General features: G+C 35.9%; 2 protein-coding genes across 6 annotated transcripts; one reads left to right on the forward strand and one right to left on the reverse strand.

Annotated features, from left to right (window-relative positions):
• Positions 1 to 139: 139 nt before the first annotated feature.
• Positions 140 to 1,952, reverse strand: LOC148694214 (uncharacterized). Its single transcript, XM_088699613.1, has 2 exons — positions 1,583 to 1,952; positions 140 to 585 (listed from the first exon to the last, which is right to left on the reverse strand). Exons 1-2 carry the CDS (start codon positions 1,879 to 1,881, stop codon positions 534 to 536), a joined length of 351 nt encoding a protein of 116 aa, XP_088555739.1. The 5' UTR covers positions 1,882 to 1,952; the 3' UTR covers positions 140 to 533.
• A 6,639-nt stretch (positions 1,953 to 8,591) lies between these two features.
• Positions 8,592 to 15,441, forward strand: LOC137739096 (7-dehydrocholesterol reductase). Of its 5 annotated transcripts, none has more exons than XM_088699350.1 (15): positions 8,603 to 8,749; positions 8,829 to 9,449; positions 9,494 to 9,870; positions 10,598 to 10,820; positions 11,153 to 11,208; positions 11,397 to 11,499; positions 11,604 to 11,669; positions 12,466 to 12,579; positions 12,878 to 13,004; positions 13,413 to 13,513; positions 14,199 to 14,324; positions 14,419 to 14,483; positions 14,676 to 14,757; positions 14,860 to 14,942; positions 15,124 to 15,441. In XM_088699350.1, the coding sequence occupies exons 3-15, from the start codon at positions 9,779 to 9,781 to the stop codon at positions 15,188 to 15,190; spliced, it is 1,305 nt and encodes a 434-aa protein (XP_088555476.1). In that variant the 5' UTR covers positions 8,603 to 8,749; positions 8,829 to 9,449; positions 9,494 to 9,778; the 3' UTR covers positions 15,191 to 15,441. The 5 variants fall into 5 exon arrangements, with proteins under 5 accessions (XP_088555477.1, XP_088555476.1, XP_088555478.1 ...); XM_088699352.1 differs by having other exon boundaries at positions 8,604 to 8,749; positions 8,829 to 9,367; positions 9,694 to 9,870; XM_088699353.1 differs by having other exon boundaries at positions 8,604 to 8,749; positions 8,829 to 9,322; positions 9,694 to 9,870.
• Positions 15,442 to 15,748: the final 307 nt, after the last annotated feature.

The raw sequence follows: 15,748 nt of genomic DNA on the forward strand, positions 1-15,748 counted from the left end.
TTGCACCTCCCACTATGCATAGTACTGATGAATTTGGTGTAATTATTTTATTATTTGTGAAAACAAAGAGTACTTAAAAAGGCAGATGTTATGAGAAAATTAATTGAATCAAATAATTAACCAAATTAACCAAACCACATGAAGTAATTCAAATTTTTAATGACAAAGCAAACATTTACAGTGACAAGAATCTCTCCGATATTCTATCAGAAAATTGGGAAAATCTGATTGTGCAAAGAATATTAATTGTTACAAAATAACAAAAATACTCATTCACTTTTGCTGCATGCAGGTCTTCAAGTAGTTGAGGGGTAAAAATAAAAACCATCCGATGAGAGATCAATCTTAACGGTCAGTTGGCAGAAAGGATGTTAGAAGTAATCACTTGCAGCTGCAAATCTCTGGTAAATCCAAATCCCTGGAGGTAATAGGAAAACCAGTACTGCAACCAAGCATATCTTTTACAAATTGACTGCTCCTGATTTTCTCTTTGTTTTTTGCATTTCTGTTTTGTATTTGTAATGAGAAAAAATCTACTGAGACTTAGCACCACAGTTGCAGCATCTTTCTATGAACCACTCTAACCTGTATTCAGAAGGAAATAGATAGCATTATTAGTCAAATTAACTGATGAATTGAAAGAAAAAGCTACGTAGTTAACTTTTCGGAATACTTGCAAGAGGCTTGTAACTCAGTGTTTAAAAGCAGTTACCCTTGCACTCACGTGAGGCTCTATGCTCGAATCCCCTTCCCTATATCGCTAGCATTGATAGCAATACAAAACTATGTGAAACAGTTGAAGGTGTTGACTTTCTTAACTACCAGTCAACTCACAGGTAGGTTAATTTCCTTCTGTGGGTCTTCGAACTTTTCTTAATTAACAATCCACAATTTTTCACTATTGACTGTGTGTTGTGGTGGATTTTTACCATGTGTGTTTCTAAGTTTGCTCAGCTTTGATTGGTTGGCTCTTCTTAATAAAATCTAGTAGAGAGGGGACGGGCGGAGGGTTTCTGGGTGCAACGGTCATTTCTCTTTCAGGAGAGGGTTGGTGTCTCGCACACGACTGTTGATGAAGAGCTAATCTCGTCTAATCCATCTCTACAATTTAATAAAAATAAATAAAAAAAAAGCTTTGACTGGTTGGTCTAGGCTTTTGGATGATTTGGATCAAAGAAAGTAAATCAGTGTGGATTTGCCATGATTCTCAAATATAAAAGGCAGGAAAAAGGTAAAAACCTACCAGTCAAAATCCCCTATCAAGATCATCTGCATACAGTTGCCTCAATTTGACATTGCCATGATTCTTAAATAAGGAAATACAAATCATTTCCCATTTAAATGTTGAAAAAATCAATATTTAAAAAATAATAATTCTTTTTTGTTTGCTGTAATTGATCATTGACTGCAAAACTACACGGATTGAAATCTCTTTTCTAATGCATAAATACATGTTTTTATTAACTAATTGATCTGTTATTTCATCCACTATGGTAAGCAAAAATTTGATTAACTAACTAATCTATTATTTCCCCTAAATGCTAATGCTGTCTAAGTTTGTAATGAGATAGAAGGGACTTACAAGTCTTTAAGGCATGAGCTCTTGGAATCCGAATCCTCTGGCGGTCTCCGATAATCCAACGAGAATACCGATGGCCCTGCAGGACTACTAGAGAGCTTCTGATCACGAGGCAGAAGAGGGAGGTTCTCAGCTGACGTGTGGCTCGAGGGAGCCGGAGAGAAAGGCGGCGAGGGGGAAGGAGACGGTGAGAATATGTACTTTTGGTTGCCAGGCCCAACACTGATTGGAAGTGGAGAGGGAGGCGTGGGAGGAGATGATGTCGGAGACGGGTAGGCTTTTTTCTCACCATCGTCCTCCATTGAAATATTTCCCCTACATGCAAATTAATGTTCTCTCTCCCTCTCTCTTCTTGGCCTTGGAAGTATGTAATTAGGACAATGTGTCCCTCCGAGACAAAGTCATGACCTTCCCGGGAGTTTTTTTGTCTGAATCTTAGGTATAACCTAACGGTCATGGGCATGCTTATCAACTGCTCATTCCTTGTTGCATGCGCATATTTACATGCCAATTTGGTAAGCTCGTTTACTTTTCCTTCTAGGTCTGTACTTTTTCTTTTGGGCCTTGACCAATTGTGTATTGCTCATGTTTACATGGTAGAAATGAGAAGCACAAAGACCAAGAAACTTAAGAGGACAAGTAAGGAAAGTGAATCGGACCAACTTGTCTCCAACAACTTATATGATCATGATTTTCAAGTATTAAATTACGAACTCATACTTTTCTTAATAATTTCATATGTGTTTATAGCTAGAAAGTTTGACATAAAAAATAAACACATGCAAATTTAGAAATTGGGGCATGTTTACTCATCATGAGAATGAAGATATAAAGGGATGAACATATTCCCGACACTCAAAATCAATTTTGATCCTTTTTTTTTTTTGGTACACATGAATTGAAAATGATACATATTCCTTGTAAGCTAATTCTTATAAGTAAACATACCTTAAAAAGTTTTTTACACTCATACTTTAGTAAACGTAGAAGCCTGACGATGATGAAAATGAATTTGTTCTTATTCTCTATAAATAAAAGTGTACCATAGTTTAGTTGGACACCAATCCTGTTTTCTATAGGTTTTGTACCAAGGTCCTAGACCCTGTGAGTAAGTACAGGTTGCTTTGCAGTGTGAGTAAGTACAGGTTGCTTTGCAGGTTGAACATAAGCTGTGACCTACCAAGTTAAGTTGACCAGAAATTTCAACTAATAGAGAATTGAGAACGAGATGGATTCAATTTTAATGTTAATGAAATTTCTGATCCCCGAGTCCTGTCACAAAATGTGATTTTATACGAAAGGTACATATATTATTAACTTTGATTTTAACCAAAAGGCAGAGAAAAATTTTTCTTAAAGTGAGACTTTCTACGAAGTTTCTATCATCTTACAGTTTAACGTCAGAATTTCTTTCTTTATCTTATTTTTAGTCATTGAGTGAATAAGTTAAACCAAAACAACCATCAAGATTAAACAAGAAGAAGTGTTGTAATTACGATTATCCTACTACATTAGAAAATAGTTTGTCACAACCTTTTGTGGTGGCCACATTTTTCTTTACACATGCATGGTTGCCAATGTTCACTTTGATTTTATAAGATAGTTGCCAAGATTGTCACACTTTTCCTTATTGATCTGAAAGACCGTTTGGGTTCATGTATAGTCACACTACTTTCATTTCTATAGCTTGATAATTGTTTCATTTCGTTAGCGTGTTTATAAATGTATATATGGTATATATTGTACAACATTGTATTTTTACATGTTCTTACAGTACTTGGATGTCTTTTTTTTTTTTGTAAAAAGGAAAAATACTTGGATGTCTTTCTTTTTCAAAATTTTAAATTGAAATGTTGGAGGAAACTAAAATCTGATTAGGAGAACTTTTGTACTCAAATAAAAGAAACAAACAAAATATTTTTTTTGTAGATTTTCTTTATGATTCATCTTTATTATTTTTTTCTTTTGAATTCTCTCTGTTTTGTTATGCTTATTTTTTCTAATTTTTAAAAAGACTTCCTACAAGTAAAATTATAAAAAGTAACATTTTTCGAGATTTGATCCAAACAAGGGCCAAAACCCCTGACAGCCAAATAAAATTCGATGACAATTGTAAAAAAGATCATAATTTTTACAAATTATATACATACTCAAGCCAAACAAAATTCAAGTAATTAGAAAGCAAAAATTGAAGAGCAATACCTCCGAAGTGGACAAGACAATGGTGAAGGCTTTAGATTTGGTGACTGTCAGCCATGGTGATGGTTTTAGTTATGGGTGGAGGCGGAGCGAACACATTTTTTGGACTGACGACAGTGTTTGGATTTAAGGTTGCAATTGGAGGTAGAGGTGGAGGCAAAGGGACCATGGTTGACTGATTGCCGACTATAGTGGTTGTTGTAGTTGGAAGTAGAAATGGAGGTGAAATGTGGTGGAAGTGGGTGAACTGAGAACCGTTGCATATGCTAGTATGGAGCTACTATAAGTTGGGTGACCATGTTATTTGATCAGTTTTTATCTTGTTCAGTGTATTCGTTTATGTACACAAGATTAAGCAGCAAATGGTTTCTTACTTAACTAACTCACATTGGACCTATTTGGCTAATTATGTTAAATTCAACAAAGTCACACTAGGTGACACATGTGCACTTCCCACCTCTTTCTTGCTTAAGGCCGACCTGGAAAATTTATGTTTGGGATGTTTGGCAATTCCGATATCCTAGCATGTTGCAATTTTGTTCAAAGCTCACTTGGTATACTACAGAGAGCTAGTAGGGATACTGACAGAAATATAGCTCGATGAGGGACAGCTCGGAACGGATCAAATTGGCTTGAGATACAGCTTGAGTTGCTAAACATTGCATTTTCGGACAAAGTAATTGAGTTTTCATTGAGAGATGATGGTTGCTAGCCTTACTTGAGCTGTATTTCTCACGGGACCGCCATAATTACAAGTATGTAAAGCCTCACAGTTGTAAAGACCATGTTGAAATTAAACTTGACAATATCTTAGTAAAATTGTCGTCACCATTACAATTGTTGTTCTCGTTTTCCGTTTACACTGCAACACGCTTTGTCCTATGTTATTATCATATATTGAATTTGTTCATAACTTGACAATTTGGGAAGATTTCACGGCTCTCTTTTATCCACAACCCAATAAACCTGAAAAAAAAAAATTCTGAATAGTTAAAGAAAATGCAACAGCTGTCAGTTGGAATTTCCCATTCTCCCCATAGTTTTGCAACTCCTGCGAAGTTCTATGCCGGCAATCTCACTAACAGTAGATGGGCATCAACCCCAACTCATAGTAGCAAACATAAAAGTTCCATATCTGGTGTTGGAGTGCCATCACAACTTTGAAAGAAAAGGCGTGCACCTGAACCTACTAGGTCCGTGAAATGTGGATGCAAATTTCGTACATGCCTGATTTGATGAAATTCCGCCTAGAAGAGAACAAACAATGTTAGCCTAATTGACGAACACTCAATAAAAAAGGGAATGTGTCCGTCAAAAGACCTCTAATGCTCAGAAAAAAGTAGAGAAAACAAAAAACTTGAGAGAGTTCTAAGTAGTAAGGGACGATTACAATTTTCTTTGAATGACTTGGCTATTTATTGGGAAGAAACCCTAGCAGGTAGTTGGGAAGGAAGCTGTAGAGCATACTAGGCAATCCTTGATGATGCAGGTCAGTCTCCACAGTCTTACCAACTAGCATTCCTAGAGGTCCCTTGGTAAGAGCGCATGTGCGTTTGAACACGCAAAGGGAGACTCTGAAGAGTCATTGCCTTGCCATAATTGAGACTGGGTATAGCCTAATGACATAATGTACTATGGACGGCAAGGAGAGTCCATAATAAGTGTCATGTGAAGTTGGGAGAGTCCATGACTCACACCATGGGCGGCCTGCAAAGGCCATGATGTGTTAGTGGCATAAAAGTCCAATTACCTTATAACATACTACTTATGACGTTAAGAGTAAAACAGTCACATTGAGCATATACTCCATGTGTCCTCCTACTAGATGTGATTAATTTATGTCTTCACATGAACTACTTCGCCCAAATCTCAGGACAACATAATGGAGTCACTAAGGACAAGGTAATAGCACGAACGTTTGCTTCCTTAGGAGAACGTCATCGAAGTAAATTGAGGAAGAAAATCAAAGCTGGGAAAATGAATCTTGTGGATGAAGTAACCAGTACTCTGTGTTGCTTTTGGGAATTTTGGGGAAAGACATCCTCTCCGGATCCCTTCCTCCTAATCCACCAAATCAGTAGATTTGTGCCATTGAAATTTGATCCAATGGCTGAAATTATTATAACTTTTAAAGTGAGCCTCTGTTTGTAGTCGTTGAATCAAATTTCAATGGCACAAATCTACTAATTTTGTGGCTTAGGAGGAAGGGATCCGGAGATGATTCCTTTCCTTTGGCTGCTTAGGCTTCTAACCATATAAAATTTGTAGTTCGATCTCTATTGATTGTTGAAAGCCTAATTGGTTCTCATTAGGATCCATTCGCTGGCCATAGTATGTGTTTATAGTTTATCAGTATATACTTACACCAATAGTCTGCCCATTAATCAGTATTAGACTATCAGTTTGGAGGTGTTGCGAGGTGGTTATAAAGCCTTATGCTATTATCTTTAGCCACAATGGCTTAGAACATTGGTTCAACAATGGTTTGATTCAGTTTGTGGTTTAACATGCACCTATCACTTAATAAAAAATTTGCATCTATATTGAAATAAATATTAGATTTTTTTTTCCAATTTATAGAAAATTCATTGCCAACTTGTTAACCTCGGAATTTTAAATTTACAATCTCATAATGCTAAGATATTCAGTAAATTACTATATTATATAATAATAAAAAAAAAAAATTTATTGTAATATTAACCCACGGTTTGTAAAAGTTAAAATCACATACTAAATCAATTGGTTTTATTTTTTAACAAACGATAATATCTATAAAAAAAAAAATGGGGGTGAGCTTACTCAGACAATTAACTATCAGTAATGTGGTTTAAATTTGCATTTGGCAAGAATCGAACTTAAGACTTCTCACTTATAAGTGAAAATAAATATCACTAGAATAAATATATATATAAAAATATCAACCTGGACCAACACAAATGATGTAGTTTGGTTGGTTTATCGGTTTTTCAGTTTGTTTGGGTTAGTTTTTCGGTTTGTTTGCCCAACCTTAATTCAAATGACATACATTACAATTGAAATTACAAAGCCAGAAACAAAACCAATCCCTCATTAAAATTGAAATTACATAATTCAACAAAGCAACCAACAAGCATGAAAAAATATCCTTCCCATTAATTCAAAGCTTTAAAATTGGCTTCATTAACCCAACTCCCAATTGTGTTAAATTAAGTGTGGCATTCCACAATGATTCAGGTGAATGTGAAACCCGTATATAAGAATCATGTTTGATTTTTGTAAGAATAATATTTGGCTACTCAAAGATGAGCGGGAACTCTTACTCAAAATTTGTCAAAATTTTTCGTTGTCAATTTATAGAACTTTGTGTTTATAATAAGAGTTGTTCATATTATAAATCACCTTATAAAGATCGTATCTACAAAAAATCAATTAAAACTAAGGTCGTTTAGTCATCAAACTGTTTAAAAACAAATGAATATTATTGGTAAAAGTATTACAAACCGTCTATGTATTTGCTACAATAGATTGACCAAACAACCTTAGTTTTAATTTATTTTTTGCAGAGATGATCTTTACATTGTGATTCAGAGTATGAGCGGTTCTGATCATAAGTACAAAGCTCTGTGATTAAAAAACTAAAAGTTCTGAGTAAGAGCTTGTACTCATCTTTGAGTAGCCAAATATTGTTCTTTTTGTAATACTAATTCAATATATTTGTATCACACTCGTAAATTTGATATAACTAATGAGTCTAATATATTGAACTCACAAATTCAATAAATTAGTATCACATTCAACTTTTCCGTCACACCATAGAAGTATGATTTATATATAAATTCAATATATTAGTGTTACATTAACTTTTTTCGGCAGACCTAAGTAACATATTTAACGAAAAAGTGTGTGTGGATATTATTTTTTTAATAAAAGTAAATTGAGGACAGAAAAAACTTTGGTTCACATGATTAGTCTCAAGATTCCATGTGGGCCCATTTCTAACCTTATTCTGTGTTTTGTCTAAGGACCAGTCTGCTAAACTCCTTGATTTTTTTTTTAATATATCAATATTTTTACATTAAAAGCAGGTGAGTTCGGCTAAGTCATACAATGTCAATCTAATTTGATATCAAATTTATCATTTACGAGATTTGAACCTAAAACTTCTCACTTTCAAATGAAAAGAAATATCAAGAGACCGTAGTACTGAATGACTGTTAAACTTCTTGTTAAATGAAGCAAAACTCAGATAACATAGACGCAAAAGGATCCTCTCCAGATCCTTCCTCCTAATCCATCAAATCAGTGGATATGTGCTATTGAAATTTGATCAAACGGCTATAAACAGTAGCCCACTTTAAAAATTATAATAATTTCAATCGTTGAATCAAATTTCAATAGCACATTCACTGATTTGATAGATTATGAGAAAGGGATCCAGGGTCCTTTCCCATATGGACTAATGGGACATTGTAAGTGGGCCCCCGCCCCACCAATGGCGGCATAATTGGAAAAGCAAAGGGTAAATTTTAGTTTATTACCCTTGAGTTTCGTGGTTTTCAATATTTAGTACATGAAATTTTTTTCGTTCTAGAGTCATACCTAAAGTGTTAATTTTGAGACGGTGTCATACATCCGTTAGTCTGAGACAGTCTCATACATCTGTTAGCCTGGCTGTTAAGTCTTCCGTTGACGGATGCCGTGACACCTAGGTGGACAATAACTAGATGCCATATATCATTAAGGAATTCACGTGAAAATTAAAAATTCAAAAAAAAAATTTCGTCCAAATTTAAAATATTAAATAATTAAATAAAAGTATTAAAAAAAAAAACTCAGAACCCCCTTTGTCTTCCCCATCCGACAGCACCCCTCCATCCCCTCACCCACCGACACCCTTCCTCTTCCTGATAACCACCCTACCACCGAGCCTTTTCTGACACCGCAGAGCTTAAAAGTCTCAACTTTCTGCCATTTTCCAGAGCTTCAAAGCTTGTGAGCAATTAACTGGGTAAAAATCGATTCAAGTTTTAAATTTTGGGTGCATTTAGTAGTTATTTTTCTTGTTTTGCAGAGGGATTTTGTTTTTATAGGATTATTCAAGAACCAGAGCAAGCGAGCGAGCTCCAATGGCGGAAAACGGCTCTCTTCTCTCTCTCAGAGAAAAACACACAAAACTCACTTCCTCTTTCTTCGCTAATCCGAGATTGTTCACCAGCTTCACCTCAAAAGCCGTCTCTAAATCCGACGCCGTAATGAGCCCAACATCCATGCTCGAATCAAAACTGTTTCTGGGCCTCTGAAACCCCTTCTGGTCCGAATCGAACACCCCCATAACCCCGGAACCCGAATCCAGACACATCCACTGGGACAAATTGGACTCCAAAGGCATCGGCCTCGCCATCGTCGACGCCCTCAACGAATCCGACCCGAAACCAAAACCCTCAACCTCGGCCCAGAGCTTAATAATCTGCAGCTTTTTGCTGGTCTTCTTCCTCCATTGGTGAGAGAGGAAGGTCGAAGTGGGAAGGGAGAGTGGGGATCTTGCGTTAGTGTGGGAGTGATTTGGTAAGGGTGGGTTGCAAAGGAGAGAAGGGAGGGGGGTCGGAAGGGGTGAGGGAGAAATGCCCAAAATTTTATTTTTAAATTGTTTTAGTTTTTATTAATTTATTTTTTTTATTTTTTAATATCTAAGGTATCGTACAGTCATTATCCACGTGTATGCCATATCGTTATTAGTTAATGGTAAATTTAACAGCAATCTTAACGGAGGTATGAAACGAATGTATAAAAATGTCCCAAAATTATAACTTTATGTACCATTATAAGATAAAAAAAACTTCATGTGCCAAATATTGAAAATCAATAGGCTTTGGTAAACTTGAGATTAACCAAAAAGAAATATTAAAACGACACTCATGATGCTATTTGCTACACAGAAGTCTTCTCATCTCAGATAGTCAATCAATCAACGATACAAACTGAGATCTCAGTCTACACTCTCAGAAACCACAGAGAGAAACAATGGGGGAGACGAAGACCGTACATTCGCCATTGGTGACGTACGCTTCCATGCTATCGCTGCTTTCTCTCTGCCCTCCCTTTGTAATTCTACTGTAAGCGCTTGTAATCTCTCGTTTTTGCGTTTTTTTTTTTTTCGGTATGGAAATTGAAATGAATTTTGTGTTTGATTGCGTTGGGATTGAATTTTTTGGAGGGATGGTGATATGGGGACTAATGGGTTTTTCGTTATTTCTTTGGTGTAGTGTGAAAAATAGGGTGATCGAATCCGAATCTCGCATCGGTTTTTCGTTTTCTTGTTTGTTTCCGTAGAAAATTTTAGTTTTCTGGGAAAATATGATGTTTTGATCTGGAAATAGTAGAGGGACATGTTTAATTTTGCTTCAAAGAAAGAGATGCTGATATTAAATCTTAAGAAGTGTAAGATTATTTGATTTTGTATTGTACAAAGTCCTGAACTTGTATTTTGAAGTTTGTATCTCGCGTAGATCCATTGATAACTGATTTCTTTTTATTCCTTTTTTTTAATAATCCCCTGTTTCGATAATGACACGATGCATGCAAAGAATCGGAAATTGAAACCTTAGAGTGTTAGATATTGGTTAGTTGGGATGATGTAAGTGACTTAACATTAGCACAGCTAAACTGATACACAGTTCAATAAAGCAAAACGAAGTTCATGTGAATAAAAACTAAAAAGTTACAGAATTTGGAGCACTGTATCAATTTATCAATGTATACGCCGTTTACTGCTACATGACATCAATGTAATGGTCATGATGATCACGAGTGATTGAACTCAGAATCTGATACTTAATGCAGATGGTATACAATGGTACATGCTGATGGCTCTATTCTGCAAACTTGGGATCACTTGAGGCAGCATGGACTGCAAGGGTTCATCGAAATCTGGCCCAGACCTACTGCCACTGCATGGAAGATTATTGCCTGTTACGGTGCTTTTGAGGCTGCACTTCAGCTTCTTTTACCTGGAAAAAGGGTTGAGGGACCAATATCTCCAGCAGGGAATCGGCCTGTATACAAGGTGCTGGATGCTCGATTTCTTTATCCAAACTGCTTTGTGAATGTGATCATACAAATATGGTTTCCAATCTGTATGCCAAACTCAAGCTATATGTCTTGAATGTTCTGGAACGTTTGGCCTTCTAGATTTAAATTTTGTATAGCTTAAAGTCTTTTCTTGTCAAATTTTCTGTATCTGGACTTGCAGAAATGTTGGATTGTTACATTGATAGCTATTAGCTATAAGTTGATCTAGTTCTCTGAAATGAAAGTAAACTTCTATTTCTTGTTCTAGATAGTTCTACATGCATAGTCTCCTTTCTCCTTTTCTAATATAGCATGTGCATTTTGCAGGCAAATGGTATGGCAGCCTATTTTGTAACGTTGACTACCTACCTTGGCCTTTGGTGGTACATACTTTCTCCGTCAATTCACAGTGTTTGCTTTTATGAATGCATCCTTTGATTCCACATTCCTAGAGAGGCGGTCATAGTCTTGTTTTAGTTTCTTGGTCGGCATTATTGAGTTATTGACAGGGTGGCCTTGTAGCACCAAAATGTTTAGAGTGCATTTGATGTTTTTCTATGTTAAATTTCAGGTTTGGGATATTCAACCCTACAGTTGTTTATGATCATCTGGGAGAAATATTTTCAGCCCTCATTTTCGGAAGCTTCATTTTTTGTATTTTCCTGTACATAAAAGTGAGGGTTTATCATTACTCCGAAATATAAGTTTATCTGCTACTTACGAATGTTTTTTTTTTTTTGATTTTTTTTGTTTGACACAAATACGTTATGTTTGCAAGGGCCATGTGGCACCATCTTCCACTGATTCTGGATCATCTGGGAATGCAATAATTGATTTCTATTGGGTAAGTTTCGTTTTGAAGTCATTTTTGCCTGTTTTCTATCTCTTGTGTTCCCTGCCACACAAATTTAAGAATTGACATATCTTTTGGTTTTAACTAAATATATACCCTTAGAAGGTTCACATTCAGTGTGTGTCAACCTTTAATTTATTAATTATGCTAATTTGTACATGTGTGACTCTGCCTTGTGACTAATATTTGCAAGATGTGTTATATCCATTCACCCATTCTAAATAAACCATGTGAAAAATGTTTCTTTCAACAAGTTGTGTTACCTATGATCTATCTGAGCAAACGAGCCGTGCTTTTCTTTTGCAATAAGCAGTTCACAATGCACACAGAGCTGTAGACATGGTTTTCAACCTGGTTCATGATGTACCATATCAGAATGAATAAGTTTGTCCCAAGATAATTTTTGCTAATGTCACAGCCTTACTCTAGTAAACATGGTTTTACTTTTTGATATACTGAATTACTGGATTACCTTGGCATTCCTTATAATACAACTAGAAGGGATTATTGTGTTGGTCAATTAATGGGATGGACTTCTTCTCCAGATTTAGTTGTACCCTCTCTTTGTTTTATAACATTCTTGCTTCCTGTATAAAAAAAAGTAAAATAAATAAAAAAATAAAAAAAAACTACTGGACTACTTCAATAGGTTGTAGTTTGTATCTGCCCACATGTAGAGTTATTGTTATGTGATGCTTCTTTTATTAAAAAAAAAAGATAATCTATAATTGTTGGATATGGCCTAAATTAATGTAAAGAAATTATGATTTCCTCTTCATTTTTGTAGGGCATGGAGTTGTATCCTCGAATTGGCAAATACTTTGATATCAAAGTATTCACAAACTGCAGATTTGGGATGATGTCTTGGGCAGTTCTTGCTGTGACTTATTGCATAAAGCAGGTAAATCTTCTACGATATTTCTCCTGTCCTTGTCATTTAGGTCCAACATTTCACTTCAGTCCATATATTTCTAATTTCAAAGTTACCCTTGTAGATTTGTTAAAATTTTCAATGTCATCCACATTTACTTTTCCGTCACTTTTTGGTTGGTGGACAATGTGAATTTTCCCCCATTCAACCAAGGCAGAAAAACCTGTGTGATCGAAGGACCAAGATGAAGAGTGTATTTGTTCACCTTTTGAAATTTTTTTGTCAACATATTTTTTTCTAACATTTAACTTGTTTCTTGTTGCACCAGTACGAAGTCAATGGGAGAGTAGCTGACTCAATGCTTGTGAATACTATATTGATGCTGGTGTATGTCACAAAGTTTTTCTGGTGGGAGGCTGGATACTGGAATACAATGGATATCGCACATGATCGAGGTACACATATGCTCTGCCTTTTACTTTTTCTCCCACTGTTTGGTTGGCACAACTGTTGGATATTGGCATGCCCAAGACTAACCATCAGATGTAATAATATTAATCAATGTTATAAGGTCAACATTTGACTATAATGAATTTGGTGGTCTTTTCGGGGGTTGATTGTATTGATATTTGATTACCACGAGCATGGTATTTACCATGTGTTTATGGTGATCTACGGGCTATTATAATACCGCATCTCTTAGCAAGTCCAAGATTTTCATGCTGACTATTGTCATATTTGTTCTTACCCTTGTAGATTGACACATAGTAATGTAACTTTTTCAATCATGGTTTCCTCATCCTTCACTTGGTTCAGTTCATGCTTCATCTCACTATGATTCATTGTACTTTGGTCTCTGGCAGCGGGATTCTATATTTGCTGGGGTTGCTTGGTCTGGGTCCCATCTATTTACACTTCTCCCGGCATGTACCTGGTCAACCATCCTGTAAATCTTGGTACTCAGGTATAGTAGCATACTGATATGTGGTTTGCCCCATTTTTTTAAGTTATGAATCATAGTAGTAAACGTATTTGGTTATGAAGGCGTGTTCTAAGTTTGTCTACTTGTGATTTCTTTATGTTTTAGGTCATGCACATTTTCTTTTTATTCAGGGGTCGTAGTGAATGATGAATAGTTATTAACTTATTATGTACACTTCTGGTTCTAAAAGTTCAATGAGCATAGGAAGAGAAGGATTAACCTTTAGATTTTGGTTATTGATTAATAGATTAACCATTGGAGTTTGGTTACTGGTTAGGTTGTTTGTATGAATATTATGAAATTTTCTTAACGTCAAAGATTTTCAATGCTTTGCATTTGGTTTCATTGCATCATGCTAGAATAAGAATTCATCCTTATGCAAGATAAGGTATTTTCAGAATTCAGGAGGACTACCTTCTGCTTAAAACGTAAAATCCAGTGAACATCGATGAGTTAAAAAGACAAAAGGGACAAAGAAATTTTGTGCAACAAAGAGAAGCATGGTTTTAAATAAAAACTTTAGGTAGGGAAAGTCTGGCTGCAGTTTTGGCAATTTGAATTCAACTGGATTTATACTGTCCGTGAAATTTCTCAGCTGAGTCATTTATCTTCTTTCTTCCTATCATTAATTGTCACATTTCTAACAATCTCCAACCTCATGTTCCAGCTAGCACTTTTTATTCTGGCGGCTGGAATCCTTTGCATATACATCAACTATGATTGTGACAGGCAAAGGCAAGAATTTCGCAGAACTAATGGAAAATGCTTGGTTTGGGGGAGAGCTCCATCAAAGGTGAAATTTTTTCCTAAAGATTATCGTGTGATTAATTATATGCACAGTTTGAGATTATTTTGGCTGACAGAAAAACATGATTTGCACATGTCAGATAGTCGCTTCATACACTACCACATCTGGGGAAACAAAGACAAGCCTTCTTCTAACCTCAGGATGGTGAATATTTCAACTGAGTATTTTTGTTAGTTCTTTTTGTCGTACATGGGGAGTGAGTTGAGCCGTGCCTTTGTTGATCTCTTCTCGTTTATGTACATTGCGTATTTTGATTCATGCCTATGCTAGAGTTCAAAAGATGAGCTGAAACTTTTTTTTTTAAGTCATTGCTAAGGAGTATTGCTATCCCTGCAGGTGGGGTTTATCTCGTCACTTCCATTATGTGCCAGAAATATCAGCTGCCTTTTTCTGGACTGTTCCAGCCCTCTTCAATCATGTAACCATTTATATTTAGTGTTTTCTTACAAAACAACCACCGATTCTAGCTTACTTCAGTTTTCGTGCAGTTTAGCTGAACTATTTCCTTGTTTTCCTGCAGTTTCTACCTTACTTCTACGTGATTTTCCTGACAATCCTTCTGCTTGACCGAGCAAAGAGGGATGATGACCGATGTCGCACCAAGTAAGCAGATACAGATTCCTCCTATTACATAATATTCATTTCTTGGGGTAATCCAAAAAAATGAATAGACGTCCAGTGGTTTCAAAATGAAGTAATCAAGTTGTAGAAACCATAAAAAATGAAAAACAGTTCCAACCATTGTATGTAATGTTGATGAGATTTTGACGAGTACCGTTTGCAGGTACGGCAAATACTGGAAGTCATATTGTCAGAAGGTTCCGTACAGGGTCATTCCCGGAATCTACTGAAGAGTCCGAATCCTGTGAGCATCGACCAATGCGCCACGTTGAACTCGCTCTTTCTACTCACAGCTCATTTGGTGATTTGTGAATGCTGTGTATGCTTGCTTTGGGGTGTAAGTTTTGGTGTATTGTGGTATTAGTCTTGTCGACTGCACAAGTAAACATTAGTTTTGTATTGCATATGAATCCGTTATGTACAATTTCAGGGTTTTTGGTTTTCATTAATCGCCGTTAATTTATATGGAAAATTACGACTATACCTGGACTTCAACCTACTCCAATTTGATCATTGATGGTGATGGATAAGCAGCTCTTCACTATGACTTCCTGTCCAAAAGTCTCATTAGTGTGGGTGGTGTTTATCATAGTCTCGTTTTCTCCCTCTAAACTTCTCCCCTTGTTGAGAGAGATGGAGAAAAGAGGAGTACGAAAAATGTAAAAAAAAGAGTGCAAAAATCACTCCGTTCTTATAGCCAAGAGTTTGAATTTTCCTTTTTCCCTTTCTTTACAGAAAAAGGAGCACATTTTGAGGGGGATTTGTCCAAAAGATAAAAGGGAACTTTA

The sequence above is a fragment of the Pyrus communis genome, chromosome 9 (genome assembly GCF_041283825.1).
Source record: "Pyrus communis isolate YQ-2024b chromosome 9, ASM4128382v1, whole genome shotgun sequence".
Taxonomy (NCBI): domain Eukaryota; kingdom Viridiplantae; phylum Streptophyta; class Magnoliopsida; order Rosales; family Rosaceae; genus Pyrus; species Pyrus communis.